Raw genomic sequence first — 19,927 nt, 5'->3', positions numbered from 1 at the left:
ATAGCTAGCAACTACGAAGCATGTAAGAGGAACAATTGCACAACAGCTGGCCTGAATCAAATATAATCACAACATCTTACCTAACAGTGGTGAAATTGATACCCAAAGTTCATTTAATAAATGGTAGGACTGTGTTCCTACTAAAAGATTAAGCTTTTATACAGGCTATGTGAAATTGATACCGAAAGTTCATTTAATAAATGGTAGGAACTGTGTCCCTACTCAAAGATTAAGCTCTTATACAGGCTAAAAAGCACAGTGTGTACTGAATTTGCTTTGTGTGGCTGGAACAAACATCATCACATCTTGATGGCACACGTAGAATAACATCTAAACAAGGCAAGATGGGCATTGTTGTTTCCATAATTGAACTTTTATGATCCAAAGCCTTTTGCAATACAACACTGGAAATTCAAACCTAGAGACTTTTATATGGGAACATCTAATTAAAAAATGCACCATCACAACCAAAATAAAAATTAAATGTTTGAAATTCTTATAATGTCTAAGTGACATTAGTGTCAAAAATACTTTCTCCAGTGACAGCACAAAATCCTGTATATTTTGTTTTTGCTTTTAATGTATACTTTGCTTTTGCTCTTAATTTTGTTATCTGCTTGGCATGTTTTTTCCTTCTCTTCCAAGATCTGGTGTCCTAATTTCAATCATCTTATGAACCTTTTAAAAAAATGCCTAAAGAATATATCAGGAGTGAGCAGTTCTGCATTTCTCTGTTTTTGATTGCTGTTAATATGACTGTTGATGCTATCTGTAGAAATTAGTTTGCTTTTCCATGAAAAAAAAAAAAAAAGGAAATAAACCACTACAATTATTCCTGAAAACAAATGAACAAAAAAACCATATTTTTAAATTATGTCAGGAAAAACATGGCAACATGTACAGTATTCTTAAAAGTTAAATGTTGCCTTTTAAAAGATCTACTTTATACCATCATAGAAATGATACAGTATTTCTGAATTTTCTTTTCTGTTCTACTGAAGAAGGTACCAAAAAATCACAGAATTGCACAACTGTTGAGGTTGGAAGGGACCTCCAGAAGACATCTGGCCCAACCCCTTGCTCAAGCAGGGATACCGATAGTGTCAAGCTGAGATGCTCAGGACCATGTCCAGATGGCTTTTGAAGACCCCAACGAGGCAGACTCTACAACCTCTCTGAACAATCTGTGCCAGTGCACAGTCACACATACAGCAAAGTGTTTCCTGATATTTAGGAGGATCTTTTTGCATGCCAGTTTGTTCCCATTAACTCTTGTCCTGAACCAATTCAGACAACAGAGAATAAAATGAGTTACTAAAAATGTGCCCTATTTTAGCTGTAATTACAGACAACTTTTGTAATATTACACAGCTGTGAAAATTTATAGGACAAGCAGTGTGAAGGCTAGGGGTCCCTGGGTGAAATTTGAGGCACTTATCTCCATTTGTAAATGAGAAATAGATTCTGAGTCTGATCTCCAGGTGTGTTAGATCCATGCTATCCCAGAGCTTGACATATTTGAATCTCTGTGGATGAAATTGTCAATAGGAGTTAGCCTTTTCATTCTGATTCTGTAGGTCAGTCTTCAAAGAGAAAGGCAAACTTCATTAGAAAGATCTGAAATATGTCACAGAGGATAAAAAGAGAAGGACATGTTGCTACCAAGTGTGAGGTATGTTTTTTTTTAAGGTGAACATAGCAATGTATGCAGTCCAATGTTATAAGCAGCTGTCATCCTGTCTAACCCCCAAACCCTCCACCAAAGGAAGGTGCACTCCCTGTCCACCTGTGTCATTTTGTGGCCAACATGCATGTGAGATCTTGCTCATGCTCATCACTGAGCTCATGGCAGACACTGATTTTACTGGTGATTTTGTCTGTGAGGATCGTGGATGAGAGCAGCTTCCCCACATCTAATCAATCACTGGTTACAACCATGCAGGCAGAAATCTGCATGCTCAGAGAAGCAGGAATTTCTACATTTAAATACAAAAAGAAGAAATATTTGGAGGCAGGAAAATTAAAGCAAGGGGCAGGACAGAGACAGAATGACATAACTTCAAGATTATTATTATTTTTTTTTATTATTATTATTTATTGGTCACAGAGAACTGTGATTTAAACCCTACCACCGCAACTATCTGTTATAAATATATGACAGCTTTCTTGGAACTTTATTTATTTATTTATTTTTTGCATACTACTGAAATTGTTTGCACTGACTCTCTGTGTAGTCATTAATAATAGGTTAATGGTTTGGTAATATTGGCAAGACTGATAAAAAGATTATATCTAAATGTATGTGGTAACTATTTCCTGTTAATATATTCCTGTATGTTTCATCTTGATTATATGTGGGCATCGTATATGGACTGTCATTGTTAGCTCCAGTCATCAGGGCAGATCAGAAATTCCTGATATAACGAAAGCTGTAAGGGAAATTAAAATACTAGTTCCTCGAAATGTCGGATATGCAATAAAACTGATCATAGGAGTATCCATGCAAAATTCTGACTGTTATGAAAGGGTAAAGACAGCAGTTAAGTAGTTAATATGAAAAAAGCCATCTTTAGTAACTAGTTACATTGCCAAGAAAAGAGACAAAGTAAAAGGTAAATATTAACATAACACTGCTATGATGTTACAATATGCCAAATTCATATCTGTCTGTAAAAGGAATAATCGTAAAACATACCATTTTTGGAAGTTTTGAAAGTATTTGTTTAAAAATTGCATTTATTGCACCAACCAATATCAACCATAATATTACTCTAGAATATCTTTCTTATTATTGTTTCCAATACCATTCCCATTTAAAACATAACTTCATTACTTTAACTATATACACAACATTGTATCAGGACTGTATAAATCAAACTAACCAGATGTCTTTTTTTTGAGCAAAACAGCAGTCTTATGCAGGTATGACAGACAGAAGAGAGAAGGAAAAAAGTCAAAACCCTCCATGTAACAGACACATATACATGTGTATACATTGCAATGTATACATTGCAAACAGCTGCATTCAAATGTGCATGCAGACATACTCATACAAGTCTGTGGAGTTATGCTGAAAATGAACAAACAAACAAACACGGAACACTGATGTACCATCCAACAGCAGTCTCTGGCAAGTCCCTCATCTTACTGAAGAAAAAAAAAAAAAAAAAAAGGATCATTTTGAAATGTGTTACACAGTTTTGTCTGTCAAGCAGAACTCCTTTGGCAGCTTTGATTCTTTTTTCTCATTTGTAAGATGTGAATACAAAAGACCTACTTTTATGTTGTACATACTGTGCATTGAGGATTGTCTCTGATTACTGAGCATGGTCAATGAATTTTAGGGCTGCAAATTTACTTTGCAAGGATTGATGTCTTAGAAGTGTTGTTGTAGTCGTTTTTTAACTGTTATTTCAGTGGAATTTGTTATTATTTTTTTTTTTGAGGTAAGATAGTTTTTATTTCAATAAATTGAAGAACTAATCACTATCAGTTTGTACCACACCTGAAAATAAACATTTTTTTTGTAGATGAGGACGTATTACTCTATTAAAGCTCTGTATTTAAAATAAATTCCAGGTAAAAAACTATTGTAAAGACCCTTTGATTGACTTTATTTCCTAGTATCAGGGTGAAATAAATCTTGATTCTCTGAAAGGATTGGTTTCATTTCAGAAAATCAGATACCAGTATACTAGTTGTGGTAGAAGTTACCTGCAAGACTGTGGTATTTATTTGTTTAGGCAGTTGATGTTACCACCTTAGTGATCTCAGCAGAAAACAAGGAGACAAGCCATGTTCTTTGCCTTTTTTTTTTTTGTGTGTGTGTGTGTGTGTCAACCCCCTGTGTTTTTTTTGTTTATTCATTTATTTTTCTTCAGTCCCTTAATATTTTGAAAAGATTGTGAGTTCATTTTATAAAGTATCTGTTAGACAGATGGTGCTGTATTAGTGTCTGTGCTGCAGTAAGATTTAACTTGATTCAGAGCAGCTTTGTCTCAGATGGACAAAGCTCTGCTGAAATAGTTAGGATCTGTCTATAAACTTATTCTTCCTTAGGGAAGAATTTTAATGTAATTCATTATTACTATTATAAACTATAATCCATACTACTGAGATATTATTAGGAAAAGTAACAGAGCTACCTAAAATATGGACAATCCAAAACTGACCTAAGGGTAGCTTTATAAATATGGAGTGAAATGTTTAAGCTGTCATTCTAGACATCTTTAAGTACAAGAAACTCTTTCAACTTCATGCAGCAACAGAAATAAAAATAACCTTTTACCACCACAAATGTGCTCCCAGATAGCCTTCAATAGTGCAATAGTGCTTTTTTTTTTTTTTGCTTTTTTTTTTTCGGACAATGCTCTTTAAGTGAGTCCAGCTGCTTGTTTTCCAGAGTTTAAAGTAATCACCTAATGTTGGCAGCTATTGAGGTGACTGTTCACAAGCTCTCCAGGGCAGATAGTAAACCAGGAGATGACATTGCTAGCATTTATTGGAAATGAGGAATAGTGAAAAGCTTTGACTGAACTCTTGCATACTGAGGGCTGGAATTCAGCATCACTTAGGTGAGATGAAGCACAGTGCTGAAAAATTTTTTCCCCGTGCTCACACCTGCTCTCATAGATTATCAGGATCATTCAGAGATTCTTGAATTTGATGCTATCCTTAAGTTTACGGTCATATCCAAGACTGAAGGAGATCTATGACCCAAGAGCAGATTCATTTCAAGTGCTATATTCTCTGATTTACTTGTCCCAAAGTATCTCATGGAGTCTCACTGTATTCTTTAGGCTGTACTGTTAAAATACATGAAATTATTTAAGGAACTACTGGAGACAGAAACTGTAAACTTAAAACAAGTACATCAGTATGCAATACATATGAAATCTTCATAAGCTAACCTCTCTCCCGGTGTTTTTCTGCACAAGAAACTGATAATGGGTTTATATATTTCATATGAGATTTTTTTTTTTTTTCATTCAGAATTGTATGCTAAAAAATGTATGTATGAAGAAAATTTACATAATGAACTAATAATCAGAGAACATATCCATTCTGTTCATTATCTATTTGAACTTTGGGATGCATCAGTTAGTGGCTTTTTATTTACAAAGACAGCTGAGCTTAAAAAGAGTAGGTTTCTATAGTAGCTTTATAGCCAGTGACCTTTCCCCAGGTATCTTAATTATTATTTTTTTAATATTTCTATCCCTTGTCTTTGTTTGTAAAAATAGTGATTACAACATACATGATACTTAACTAAAGTTTTTCTTCATTCAGGGTGGTTTACATTTTCTGGTATTCCACACAGAGCCTAGTGAGATAATGTGTTGTCATCTTCTCCCCCTCATGTGATTCAACAACCTAATAATTAACTAATCTGAGTTTCTCTGTTTAAAGGAACATCATCAGGCTTAGTATATTTGAAAGTATCATGACAAATCATTTGTTACACAGTCATTGTCTAATTCCTCAATGCTAAGTAAAATATTTACTAGTACATTTGTAGCCAGGTACCAACACTCGTTCTGTTGGAATATTTTTAAAGGAGGTTCAGATATAAAAGCAATTCAAGATCACATTTTGTACACACTTGTGGTTCAGCAACCAAACCAGAGTATTGAAAATTAATCCTCTTAAAATCTTGGAATTCAAATTTCCAAGGGAGGGTTTTGTTTTATGCTACATGAGAAAGGCACAATTGATAATCTATCTATACCAACTTACAGATCTGTAGAAAATGAATAGAATAGCATAGCATAGCATAGCATAGCATAGCATAGCATAGAACAGTTGGAAGAAATATAGAATATAAGCTATAATAATACATAATATAAACTATAGAATAGAATAGAATAGTTCAGTTGGAAGGAACCTACAAACATCATCTAGTCCAACTGCCTGACAACTTCAGGCCTAACCAAAAGTTACTTCAGGCCTAACCAAAATGTATTATTGGGGGTATTGCCCATGTGCCTCTTGAACACTGACAGGCATGGGATACTTCTTGCCTGTTCCAGCGTTTGATCACTGTCATGTAGTTAAATGATTTTTGTACGAGACCCAGACTGATGCCTCACATAGAAAACAAACAGGAAAGTGCATTTAGTTTAAAGGAAAATCCTTGGAATATCTCCTCTAGACTTCCCTCCAGACAGATAGTAGTGGTAACTGTACCATTGCATACAAAGAGAAGGGAGAGTTTTCAGGTAAGAGGAACCTGTCAATGTCCAAGGTTCTTCAGGCAGAAGGATTTATACATCCGCAGTAATTAATACTTTCCTGGTACCTCCAATGTAAATAGTCACAGCAATCCCACATTCCATGCGCTGACTTGCATGGCACAGGAGAGAAACAGGACAGGTAACAAGACAAAAGTGGAAAGGTTATATTAAATTGTGGGAGGGAGGGCCGATGGATTTGGGATAACATTTCTATTATCCCAGTTCTCTGTCCCTCAGTTCACTGTTGTGGCTTTTAGATAATCCTATGTGCTACTTGAAGAGAGGAGGAATGCACTGCAAAAAGTTTGGTCTAATCACTTGTAGGTACATAGTTTTGCAAAGAAATGCAAATTTCACATAAGTATATTTGTCATATTTCTCCAGAGATACATATTATATGTTGTTTTTCAGGAAATAATATCTCTTGTCCAGGCAAAAAAACACATGAATTTACTATGTGCCACTCTCCTTAACTGGGTATTACAGAAACTTCAAGTATGATGACTGTTTTTTGATTCTAGACTGCTTTGTGTTACTAGAATGGGTTTTGCTGATGGATAGAAAGATAGAAATTTTTATAGGAATTTCTGTCATTTATGCCTTGCATATTCACTTGCACAGGATTTCTGAGTAGGCAACTTTCTCATATTAGTTGTTTTTGTTTTCCATTGGGGAAAACAAGCAAACAAACAAACAAACCAAAACAGAATCACTGTAGTTTGATGTTTCTAGAACATCAAAGTCCCCTGTGTAGAAATGAATCATCCCTGAATTAATCTTTTTTTTTTTTTTTTTTTTTCCTGAGACAGGAAGAGATATCACATGGTAGAGCTACATAGCTTTCCTAGCCTGTTAAATATTTACAGAGTAAGGTCCTGCATGATTTATTCAAGAAAGATATGCATTGAAATCTGGATAGGTTTTTCCCATGAAAAAACAGGATAGAAAAGAGTTGAAAAGAACTAATCTAGATAATTGATGGACGCTTTTCTGTTAGAAAAGAAAATAAATTCTGGGAATGTAAAAATTATGTCTATAGCAGTGGCAATAAGAAATAAGAAAGAACCATAAATGAGAAATCTCCAAAGAGAACAGGTCCTTTCTGATCAAATGTTCTATCTGAAAGTTTCAGGGGCAGAGTTTCAGTATTCTTCTGCCAATGATGTGTTCAAAATACTTGAAGATACCTGTGTGCTACGATATTACAGAAGAAAAGGGCCTTTCAAGCCAGGAACATAACACTGGACTCAGACCCTCTTTATCTGTTTGTTTCTAACTGCATATGTAAATAATTTATTACTAAAAAAATGCTTCTAATAGAATTGAATAATTAGCAATGGTAGAATTTGTTTTATTGTTACTTGATTAGACTGAAAAATAGATTCATTATCTCAAAGATAATTAAGTGAGTAGAATGAACTTTAGTTTCATTTTCACACATTTTTTTCCACATAAGTATATTTGTCATAATTATTTAAATCTGCTTATAATACAATATGAAACCCTAGCATTTCAATTTGTTTTCACTGTTCTGAAAAATACTGTAGTAACAGAAACCTTTCCTTCTTTGTTCCATTTATACTTTCTAAGAAACTTTCTGCAGAAACTTTTGTTTCGAGACAAAACAACACTAGTTCCTAACAAAATGTGAAATGATTCTCTCACACTTGCACACTTCCTGAAATACTTCAGGTAAAAGGATCACAAACATTAATTACTAACATACATAATATCATAAAAAGATCAGAATAAACATTTCAATTACTGACATAATGTTGCTTTCATATAAGATGAAATGTGCACATATTACAGTCTGAGGTGAATGCATCAGAGAAGTTAACAAACACAAACACTACTAACCTTGGTGTACTTAATTTTCAGATCTTTGAGTGGTTCTGGCAGTGCTGGAAAAACTGGAGAGGGATTGCTGTCTGAGCCTTGCTTCTTCATATTGTCAAATCAGGAGTTTGAGGACGTTCCTGAAACACAGGTGAAATGAGGTATCAGGGAAGCACAGTGATTTTTGTCCTGACTGAGCCCTTAGCTTTATTTGTGCTTTTTTATCTGTACCAGCTATGGTATATTTGCATACAGGAATATGATTGGATGAAAGAATTCCCTGCAAAGAGAAAATGACACGACTTATTTTTAAGACCAGAAGTAACAGCCTTTTCACTGAGCTGAGATATCAGCAAACTCTGCTGACAAAATGCGTTTAGTCAGACTCCGTATTTTTCACATAGGAGAACACAGTTTAAGGCCTCCTCTTCTTACCTGTAAGATTGCTTTCTCTCAGAAGGTAGGTCCTTAGATATTAAGTGATGTTCTTCACTTAATTGATGGCAGCTCTGAAGATAAAGACACACTTGTTAGTTCTGGAAATAAACTAAACCCTTCTCACTAGAGAGCTAGCAAGAATAACACCCAGAGCTGGAAAGTATTCAGCAGAAAACAAGCCACCCTAGTTTGTGCTTTACTATGTTCAGAGTAAATTATAATTCTTATAATTAATACTTGTTTTGTTGATCACAGAGATAACAGATGACTGTGCTAATACATAATCCTTCATGTGCTTTTCAAGAAATGTAAAGACAACATAGTTTAATCTAGGAAAACCAACAAGCAAACAAGCAAACAAACAACCAAACAAAACCCAACTTCTCTGGGTAAAACCAAGTAAGGTCTTGTTCTTATTTTTTCAGGTAGCAACACAGATTTTTAAGGACAAACTCTTTACAGTAGGGTCCTTTGGAAAATCTGAGTTTGTGTCTTTCAAAAGGAATTATTTAAAAAACAGGGCTTTCCTACCAAGAATAGAAAGCACCAGCATATGTATATAGAGTTCTGATTATTCAATAAGAAGCATATCTCTGGTACTGGTATATGTCACAAGAAATTCCTTTCTTCATGAAGTCCTATTTTTTCTGAAGAATGACATCACAGAACAAGATGGGATTGCATTAACACCTGTTTTTGTATAGTAAGTTTTTGATACATGCACAATGGATTTGAGCCATAGAAATAAAGAGAAATGATCTTATTGCTTTCATTGAGACTGCACAGATGCTTGAAAAACTCACCAAGCTCAGTTAATTCATGTATCAGGCATCATCTAAACCATCTGGTAATGGTGGCTTTGTTGCTTTTAACTGATGGATGATGCAGGACATCATGAAATTAATCTTATGATGCATTAGTTATATGTAACATACTTTCTGAATTAAAGAGCATACTATAATTCTCATTGATTATTATTGTGTTTGGACATATGATTGGAACAAGGGTTTCTAACCCTTAGAAAAGTCTAAGTAACTTGTGGATCAGGCATAATTTTCAGAAAAGTCTTCTTGCAGTGACATGCTGTGGGGACCTGAACAAGTTTCAATCACCCACTCTGTTATGTGAACAAAGGAGTCCAGTTCTCATTGCTATAATGCCTTATCTAGAGTATGTTATTTTCTAGCTGTTATTTTCTTTTTTGCCTCAGTTGGCCGTCTCAAGATGTCAAGCTGGCTGACTCAAGACATCAGGAATGATGTATTTGAAAATGTAGTGAACAACACTTTCTGACTCTAACACTTTGGATTACAATGTTTGCTTGCCTTAGAGAATGTCTTTCTTATGAGATTTATGAGACTTAGAGAATCTTACAAAAAAAAACAAAAACAAACAAACAAACAAACAAAAAGCCTAAATTGGATTTGTTCATTAATGATTCTAAACAGTTTCATAGTTTTATTCTACCTGTATTTGGAATATGAATTTTTTCTTTCTTTCCTCCCTCCCTCCCTCCCTTCCTCCCTGCCTCCCTCCCTTCCTCCCTTTTTCTCTCTATCTCTCTTTCTGTCTTTCTCACTCTCTCTTTCTCTCCCTCTCTGTTTCTCTCTTTCTCTGTTTCTTTCCTTCTTTCTCTCTTTCTTTCTTTCTTTCTCTCTTTCTTTCTTTCTTTCTCTTTCTCTCTTTCTTTCTCTCTTTCTTTCTCTCTTTCTCTTTCTCTCTTTCTTTCTCTCTTTCTTTCTTCTCTCTTTCTCTCTCTCTTTCTCTCTCTCTCTCTTTCCTTTTTTCCTGCTTTCATTCTTTTCTTCCCTTCCTCCCTTCCCTCTCTTCCTTCCTTTCTCTCTCCCCTCCACCTGCCTCCCCCAGTTTAAATTTAAAGTCTGCTCTAATAATCTTCCTGCTAATAATCTTCCTGTCACTTATTGCTCCACTAACAACCTAATTCATCTGCTAATTGCTTTGATTTGTGTATCTTAAACAGAATTTAACTGGAGTTGTAACAGAAAGGCCAGTGGAAATACCTGGTTTCGACTGAAAAATAACCTTTCTCCCAAGTGAGAGCGTCCTAAAAAAAAATTGATATTTTGATACCGTCTTTTTCCTGATTTATTTATTTTTTTATTTACAAATGTTCAAGTTACAAGTCAATTATAATAACTTCTTTGAAACACAGTGAGGTTTTTCTCTTTAAATATCTATAACTACAGCCTGAAATCTGCTTAAATAAGCTTCATAGATAATTCCCTGGGTGCAAAGTTTTGAATTCTCCCTAACATGTTGTTAATAATTGTTTTATTTTTCTACACAATTTGTTCATCTACTTTATCCTTTTTTTTTTTTCTTTGCCATTTCCCTCTTTCCCTCTTGTATTGAATGAATCACCTTCACTACCACTCTTCCTGAGAGCCCTTTATTTTCTCTGAAAACCTTGTGCATTGTTAAAAAGATCTCATCTCCTAAAAAGATTACTTGCTATCTTGAACTCTTTGCTTGCCCTGTCATCTGGTCTTATCTGTTGAGCGAGACTTGCTCCAAGCTTTAACATTAATGTCAATAATTCCTTTACTTTGTGGTCTCGTATCTGTGAATGCCTGACTCCCTCCCCTTTTCCAGGAAATTCTAAGTATTGCTTAGAGAAGCTGTTCATGATCCCCCTATGGTTTCCTTCTTCTCATAAATTTCATATTCACTTTCAGCCTAAGATTCTCCTAAGCTGGTAGAGAAATTGTTTCCTTTTCTTCACATCCTACGTTCCTGTTTTTGACAGTTGCTATTTTTTTTTAATTCCTTTTTTTTTTTTTTCCTCATACTGCATCATTTTTTACTCATTTCACCTAAATAATGATGTGCACTTCAAGCACTATGTATTTAGCAGACTTCACTATTCTTTCAAATAATGGATAAAGCAACACTTAAATATTGTACCTGGAAATTTACGTAATATTTTCCATCTAATATGGTAAACATCAGATTCTGTCTAGTTTTTTGTTTTCCTTTTTGCTTTTGTTCTTTTTGTTTCTTTTGCTGTACTATGTGACTATGATAGTTAGTTCTACGTTTTAATACAAAACTTTTCCCTAGGTTTAAACCTATTGAGTTCCCCTATTCAATACAAGATCAAAGAGGAACAAAGAAAAGTCACTGGTTCATCATGTAAATTGTAATTAACCTATGAGACGCCTTGCTGCATGATAACAGCAATAATAGTTGGTAATAAAACACAAGATTGAGGGCTGCATGGACTTTAGGACTGTCTTAATTTATTAGGTCAGTAAATTAAATGAAGCTTGTACACCAGTGAGCTGGGAGAAGCTGTAAATCATTTGTTCTTGTGTTTCTTCATAACATCTAAAAAAATTAATAACTAACCAAACATAACATTCCACAGTACAAGTTACCTCTCTCCTCAGAAGTCATACAGTAAGATATCACCAACATTGTTAGCAGTTCTTTTTGATTGGGTTTGTTGCAACCTAGGTGGGCAAACTATTTGTCCTATAGTCTTGAGATTCATTGAACCGGCATATTCATTACATTAGACACCACTTAATAGACAGCAGCATACAGACTAAACCAAAGTTTTTGGTTGGGATAGTTGGCAATCCAACTAGTGAAATCTGTGTGCCAAAAAAAAAAAAAAACCACGCAAAAAAAACAACAACAAAAAAAACAGCTGGAGGTAACCTGTGACTATTTTTATTTTCCTAAACATGATACAAGCATCTTCTAAAATGCTCTGTCATATCCAAACTGCACCGAGAAATCAGTCCAGAAGTCTTTGCCAATTCATATCAGTGTCTCCAGAAATGTCATACAGATCTAATGTCACTAAGTGACTATTTCTAAGTTAATGGCTTCACAAGAACCAAAGACAAGGTTTATGATTCTATTTAGTATATTTATGTTGATGTATGCATTTAAAAAAGACATACTTTCCTTTTAATTGTACTGTAGAAGATTATTCCGAGAATAGACTCATCTCTTATCCAGAAATTGCTTTGAGTTTTTTAAAGGCCAGAAAGTGTTTTATTTATTTGTTTGTTTGTTCATTTCTTTTGTCTCCCCCCTTACCCTCCACCCTCCCAGAGGTCAGCTCTTTAAATCATCATTTAGGAATTGTTACGGGACTAGACAGAATCTTGTCTCTTTTCAAAACAGTCTTTATCATTATTACTATTATTACTTTGAATCACTGCCAAACTGTCTTCCCAATTCCCACAGTCTGTGTGTCTCCATTCTCTAGCAATAGGGGACAGGTGACTTACATTTTGTGTACTATTGAGATTACAATCACAACAGTAAGAAATTCTTGTCCATAAGTTTCTACAGAAAAGAGAGTTTGCCCTTCAAAACACATATACCTGATCATTAAAGAAATCTAACTATTGCCTTTTACCAGACAAGCTCAAAGCTGAGTAGATCAGATAACACTGAATATGTTTAGCTTACACTACTTCTAATGAAGGACAGTGCAAGTATTTTAATGAAGGTGAAAAAAGTTTTTGTTCAAATGACAAAACTTTCAGTTTTTGTCATTTATGGTTCTGGCAATGTTCCAAATAGCCTCTATTTGGCATCTGATAATCTATCAAAATTACTTCTTGAATTGCGTAACAATTATGCCTTCTAAAAAGTGAGATAATAGTTTAAGTAACCTCAAAAAAAAAAAAAAGTTACTGTAATTCAAAACACTTAAAATGAATAATCTTCCATAGTGATTTAGGGCACTGTTGTCAAAAATGCTCTAGAATAGGAAGTGAATACAATCACCTGCTGTACCTCTTGGTACCTTGGTAATGGTATTGTATCATTTGTGTTGAATGTAGTCTTAAATATTTATGCATGACCTTATCATAAAAAAAAAAAAAAAAAAAAAAAAAAAAAATCACTTGAAAATCTCTATTGAGACTGTTATAGAAAATTCTGGATAGATGAACCACTTCTTCCAAACTCAGATAATACAGGGATTGAAGTGGTTCACATGGATATACTTCTGATATTGACAGAAACATCATTAACTTTGGACTGGAAAGTGAGTTTCAGGAGTACAAAAACAGGTTAAAGAAGGGGGAAATACAGTTTCATAAAATAACCAGACCTTCACTCTGAGATTCACTTTTTCAATCTTTCTTATGTCATCCTATTAATGGTGGCACAGAAGAAATGGAAGTCATTATTTAGAAACAGACACACTGGAGTGAATTGTTCTGAATTGTGTGCCATCTTTTATCTCTGAACTGGGAGTCTGAATGTAGGTTGCAGGTGCTAGATCTGGAAATTTTAACTTTGAAATAGAAACCTTCAAGCCAAAATGATTTTTCCCCCCCTGTGGCTACTGAGAAAATTCTTTTGACTTTAACAGTACCTGAATACCTGGCACTTCTGAAAATCCAATCATTCATTTTATTTAAATAGAAGTCTCTCTCAATACAATTAGAAATCCTTTCGTCCTTATAAAATTTCTGTGAGGTATAAACTCATAGGGTGAGGCAGCTGACAGATGCATAAGCATTTAGTTATTTGAAATTTGAACCCAGCGAAAAATCTTTTCCTTTTGCTACATGGACAATAACATTGTATGAAGAAATGTCCCGGAAGATATTTCTCCATAATGCCTCCACAAACAAGTCTGAGCACACATTTTAATACTAGGTACTGTTTGGCTGATTCATGCAAACACCTTTGCTCCAGTAATGGCCAGGTTTAACTTGCTTTGGTTCAGTACAACAAGGGCAGAGTCAGAGCAAGAAGTAGAAAAACTAGTGCTACCCATTTCGTTATCTTGATATCAAGAGATATTGAATGACTTCTTGATATCTGCACATGGTCTGCTCAAAAAGATGCCGTCATGAGGTTTATTTTCTGCTGAACCCATAATGACACTTTTAGTCCAAGACATTTTCTGAAAGGAGGGACAAAGTTAAGTGTGTCCTCTACTCTCCCACAAAAATTTGCAGCCACATTTTTTTTCTTTGTCCCTATTTCTCTCTCTCTCTTTTTTTTTTTTTTTTATTCAAATAGAACCCCACCTATTAGTAGAGCAATATAATTTCATCCAATTTTATGCAAAAATCAGGTACTATCTGCTCAGTTGTATGCAGAAAGTCCTGTGCAACAAATTTCATGAAATTTCCACCTTTTTACCTTAAGTACTTTCACAGCAGACAATGAAGTATGACAAGGGAACCAAAGAGAGCAAAGTACCTAGAAATGATAGTTTGGGCTTGGAGTTAAAAATACCACAACCTATTCAAAACATGAGCATCAGTCTAATACCCTGGAAACCCCAAACACTGGAATAGTGGTAGTGCAAATCAAATCTGCTGGTGAAAAACAGTAAAAAGCCACTTTTAAAAAAACAGTCATAATTCCACTCCCTCAGATTTTACTGGGCGGAGATGACATGTTTTGTCTTGATTAGCCAATGACATGGCTCATTCTTCAATAAATTTATGTCACTCCCATTCAGTTATCTACTTCTCAGCTAACTTTACAGCAGCCCTTCCTAATCAGTGGTGAGAAATAGAGCACTTAGAGCAAATATCCTCACACTCCAGAAGAGGTATTTAAAGTAGGCCAACTGAATAACATCCCAGAAGTAAACAGTTATTGTTGTTGACAGTAAAGGAAGTCTAGTCATCTACCTCTAATATAAAGACTTTATTGGAGTTTCTGGAGTGTCCTAGAGCCAGGTGGAATAGGTTATATGTGTGTATGTATATATATATATATATATATATATAATACATACATACATATATACATATATGTATGTATGTATTTTATTTTCACTATAGGGAGATGTCTTCATGTCTATCATTTATGAACAATTATATTACTTTTGGACTGCAAACAAAGCTTAACAATATCCTTCTGTGAATAGCAGGCCCTCAGGAGAAGATAAACACATCCTCTCTGCCGAAGAGTCTTTGCCTTTTAAAAGATTGACTGGGAGCCCAGGAATATTTATTTAAAATCTAGCTGGGTTTAACTAGAGCAAAATGTTTTATTAGAAGCATGTACATCAGTCTAAACACGTTTTCAGAATGCTCATCTCTCTTCTCCGGACATCTCTGCATGGCCTTTACTTTCTGTAACACGTTTCTTACTTTGTATTGATTCTGCGGGCAGATGGTCTATCTTATATGAAAGGCAATTTGGAGATTAAAAACAATGACTTCAATGCAATCATAAAAAGCAACCTCAAAGAAAAAGTAAAGAAGTAAATAGATATTTCATGGCAAGATGGTAAAGAAAAGTGTTTCATAAATTATTAACACTATTTCTGGAAAGGTTAGTTACAGAATTTATTTCAGCCACAGGAAGCAATTTTCTCTGTAAAGCAGATAAAGCTAAGTACCAGCTATTTTAGTATTACTGTACTTCCTAAAAGTTGCAAGAATTAGCATCTAACAGAGTTAGCTTCTTTAAGTTGAAAAGTCTTGTAATTGTTTCTTCTCCCTTATTTATTTTATCATCATAAAACTAAGAAAAAAGTGAAAGATATGACAGTTTCCATGAAGAAGATAGCAAACAAAAACAACTCATTATAATTTGGTACATCAAAAATATACATGCAGTTCTGGAGAAATCATTTTTTCACAAATCTGATGTAAATCATATTAATCCAAAATATAATTGTGACTCTTAAAGGTCTGTGACTGCACATGTTTTCCCTAAAATACAGAACATAATCAATTATATATATAAATATATATATATACATATTTCCAACTATTCTAGTTCTTTCTTATTATTCATTTATGTCATTAAATATGTGTAAAAATGAGGTCATAGAAACTGTCTGTTCATAAATCTATTCTAATCTATTTTTCATGTCAACAGGATATTATTTAAATGAAACATTATTAATGGTCTTTAAATAAATAAATAAATAAATAATTAAACTAGTCTGAAACTTTATGAAGATTTATAATTCTTATGTCTCACTTCAAGAAAACTATGGAAAGAACATCTGGCTATAACAAATGAGAACTGATATATGACCAGTATTTCCATAATAACATCTTATCAATGAATAATTGTGAATAGAGTTTTAGTAAACAACTTCAAATATTTCATGGCAGTCTTGGAGAGCAATGAATGAGTTTTAATATTTAGAATATTTTTCTTTGATACTGTTATATTTGTTCCTAATTATTCTGAAAACAAAAACAAAACAAAAAAAACATTATATTGAGGTCTTTTTGCATATGTCAGAATGAAAAACTCCTATATCTTTTCTGTTAAAAATTAAACTTATATTTTTTTTTTTTCAATATATAGGTCAAATGAGTGTAAGTAATAAGTAATGAAATAGTTTAAAGTTTCCTCAAATAATTGTTTATGAATAAGGAAGCAGATTTTATGCCACAGGTCACAGATAAAATCACATATCAGTGAACATCACAAATAATTTAATGCAAATCAATAAAGTTCATGCAAGTGCAAAACTAGTCAGTTAGATCAGAATCAGGCCCAATGCTGGTTATTAACCTGCATTGTTTGCAACAAATGTTGCCAAGTAGTTTTCAGCATTTCCTCCATGAACTTTTGTTTCAAAGCCAAGATTTAGACAGCCGCAATTGGTTTTACATAATTGCTATGTGCTTTATAAGCCTGTGTGTAGTGATTGTGTTCATCATTTATGAAAGTGATCCATATGGAAATAACCTTTCTTCTTTTAAAGTTTCGAAGGGCATCTAGAAAAAAAGCTGTTGTACAGCTAAAAATAAAATGTCATGGGCATATGCATCACTTTTTTTTTGTTTGTTTGTTTTGTTTTGTTTTATTTCCAGTGTTACTGTTTAATATTAATGACCAGCAAGACTTAGTGTTTCTCAAAGATTTATTTTTTGTATCTGGTTTTGTGAGATGTACTGGGCTCTAGGATCTGCATATTGGAAATGAGAAAATCCTTCTCATTCAAGAGCCAGTGTACATTTTCCATACATAATGTAGTAAACAACTAGGATGTGACTTGAAAATTGCTGTTAGTAGAGCAAATCAGAGTAATATCTAATTTTAAACTAATTCAAAATCAATAACAGTCCATTTGTGTTAAAATCCTCCTGTCTCAAAATTCTTTTACTGTGTATATTACCAGAAAAGTCCTTCAGAGTTAGCTTGACACCATCCATGTCAGTAAGAAATCTCTGGTCTGAACTCACCTTTATAACATTTGAATTGGAATGAAGAATGCCAGCAAATTAGCATACTTGCAGTAGGAATATGAGTTATTAGAAATAAAAGTTAGCTTGGCACATCATACAACATTCATCATACAACATTTCCAAATTAATTGTGACATTGAAAAACATCAGTGGAGGATTTTGATGAATTTCCAACTTCTCTATTTTGCAACTGTTTAGTTTAACTTAAACAAACAAACATCTAGCATGAAGCAAGACCTCCCTTTGTTTACAGAGTTCAGGGAGGTTTCTGTGGATGCTGTCAGAGGGTGGTGTTTCTAATGAAAAGTGGACTTTAACCAGATTGTAAATCTGTGCATACATGTGCTCTGGGGGGGACTAAAACTCAGAATCCAAATCCCATTATAAAATAAAGTATCTCTGTTTTCCTGTTGGTACAGTCTACTCTCCCTTTAAGGTAATTAGTAAGATTGACAGTGTCCCCTGTACTGTAGTTTATATCTTAATTTCAAGTTTAGATGCAGTGAGTTGATCACATTAGGTTGTCATTTGTAATTCCCATTTTTCTATACTTTGTCATGGTTATAAGCGAATTCTCATGTGTTTGCTGTTAGAAGTACTGCACCAGTGTACATATGCTACTCATTAGCATCACTGGTGAGAATTAACAGCTAAAACACTTAACTATGATTTCTAGAAAGAAGATGTGATTAATAGCTCCCTCTGAGTACTGCTGAGAGTTGTCACATTGCCATTTCAAGAAATGGTGTTAGATCTTGAAAAACGTTGTGTAGTATTTAATTATTAAGTATTTAATTAAACAGTATGTTAAGGTATTGAAAACATTCAGGGGAAGGCAACAGAGATGGGTAAAGAGCTGGAAAGCATGACTTGTGAGGAGAGGCTGAGGATTCCTGGGGTTGTCCAGTCTGGAGAAAAGAAGGCTGAGAGGCAAATTCATTGCCCTGTGCAACTTTCTGAGGGGAAATGGAAAGGGAGGTGCCAGTCTCTGCTCTCTGGTAACTGATGACAATATACATAGTAAGGAACAAAGATGTACCTGAGGAGGTTCAGACTGGATGTTAGGAAACAATTATTTGCTCTAAGGGTGGTCAGACACTGGAACACGCAGTTGATGCCCCATGCTTTTTTGTGCTCAAGAAGCATTTGGATAATGCCCTCAATTAATTTGATTTAGCTTTTGGTTAGCTCTGAAGTGGTCACGGAAGTCTAGTCAGGCAGGACTAGGTGTTCTTTGAGGGTCCGTTCCAACTGAATTATTGATTCTAACTAATCATGTGTTATATGTGAGACAAATTTAAATTATATTAGTCATTTCTGTAAGATTCCTTCAACTTAGATATGAAGATGATGATAGCATCTTCATGATGATAGTACAAGAAGTCAGATAAATAGCATAGACTCTGGGAACTAATTTCCTGTTAACAAAGAAACATGTTAACTAGATGATTTGCAAAAGTAAAGTAAATTTAGTTACAGTAAATTTTATGAGAAGTTGAGCTTACACATCCCTATATTTTATATGTAGAGGCATTATTAACTTTTAAGCTAAAAATAGAAGTATGTTTTGTGGATGTGTACATGTGAATTTATATATATATGAAGAGTATTGCAGAAACAAGGCATGCTTTTTCAGATTGATTCAATAAATGTTTCATTTTCCTTTTAAGAAGATAATCTGAAGAAAAGCAAACAAACAAAGAACAACAACAACAAAATAAACAACAAACTTCTATCTACGAAGTGACAAGGTTTGACCCAAGAACAGCATAGTTCACTGAAATGTTTCAGTACATAGTTATTTTACTGCAATTGTGAATTATTATTATTATTATTATTGTTGTTGTTATAATAATAACAATATATATTAATATTAATTAATATTAATAAATACTAATAACAATAATAATAATAATAACAATAAATACAGCTGTAAATATATTTAAATTGCTAAATAATTTATAAGAAAACTGGGGTAAAAAACATTTCTCTCTTCATGGTTCTTTTTTGTTTGTTTCAATTTCTCCTTTTCTTTCCATAAACAAATTAAACAGTGAAAAGTACCTTTTAATCTCACAATGTGCATTTCATCCTATTTAATTTGATGGACCTTTAGGCTAATGCCCCAAAGTGTGCTTAGATCATCAGCAGATCCAGGACACCAATAATCTGTATAATTAAGAATGTAAATAAAACTATTTTTATCACAATTTTTGTGTAACATGTAACTTGCTGCCAAAATGT

The 19,927-nt window shown here is 33.8% G+C and overlaps 1 protein-coding gene across 1 annotated transcript in view; it reads right to left on the bottom strand.

Moving 5' to 3' along the window:
* Positions 1–8,283, bottom strand: part of ALDH1A1 (aldehyde dehydrogenase 1 family member A1) — a 37,111-nt gene extending 28,828 nt beyond the window's left edge. Inside the window, exon 1 of the mRNA XM_068667951.1 lies at positions 8,094–8,283. Within this exon, the coding sequence (XP_068524052.1) occupies positions 8,094–8,183 (90 nt within the window). The 5' untranslated portion in view covers positions 8,184–8,283. The remainder of the gene's footprint in view (positions 1–8,093) is intronic.
* Between the last annotated feature and the right edge of the window lie 11,644 nt (positions 8,284–19,927).

Source organism: Anas acuta, chromosome Z (genome assembly GCF_963932015.1).
Source record: "Anas acuta chromosome Z, bAnaAcu1.1, whole genome shotgun sequence".
Classification (NCBI taxonomy): domain Eukaryota; kingdom Metazoa; phylum Chordata; class Aves; order Anseriformes; family Anatidae; genus Anas; species Anas acuta.
Note: the sequence above shows the minus strand (reverse complement) of the source record. Positions and strands in the feature narration are given on the sequence as shown.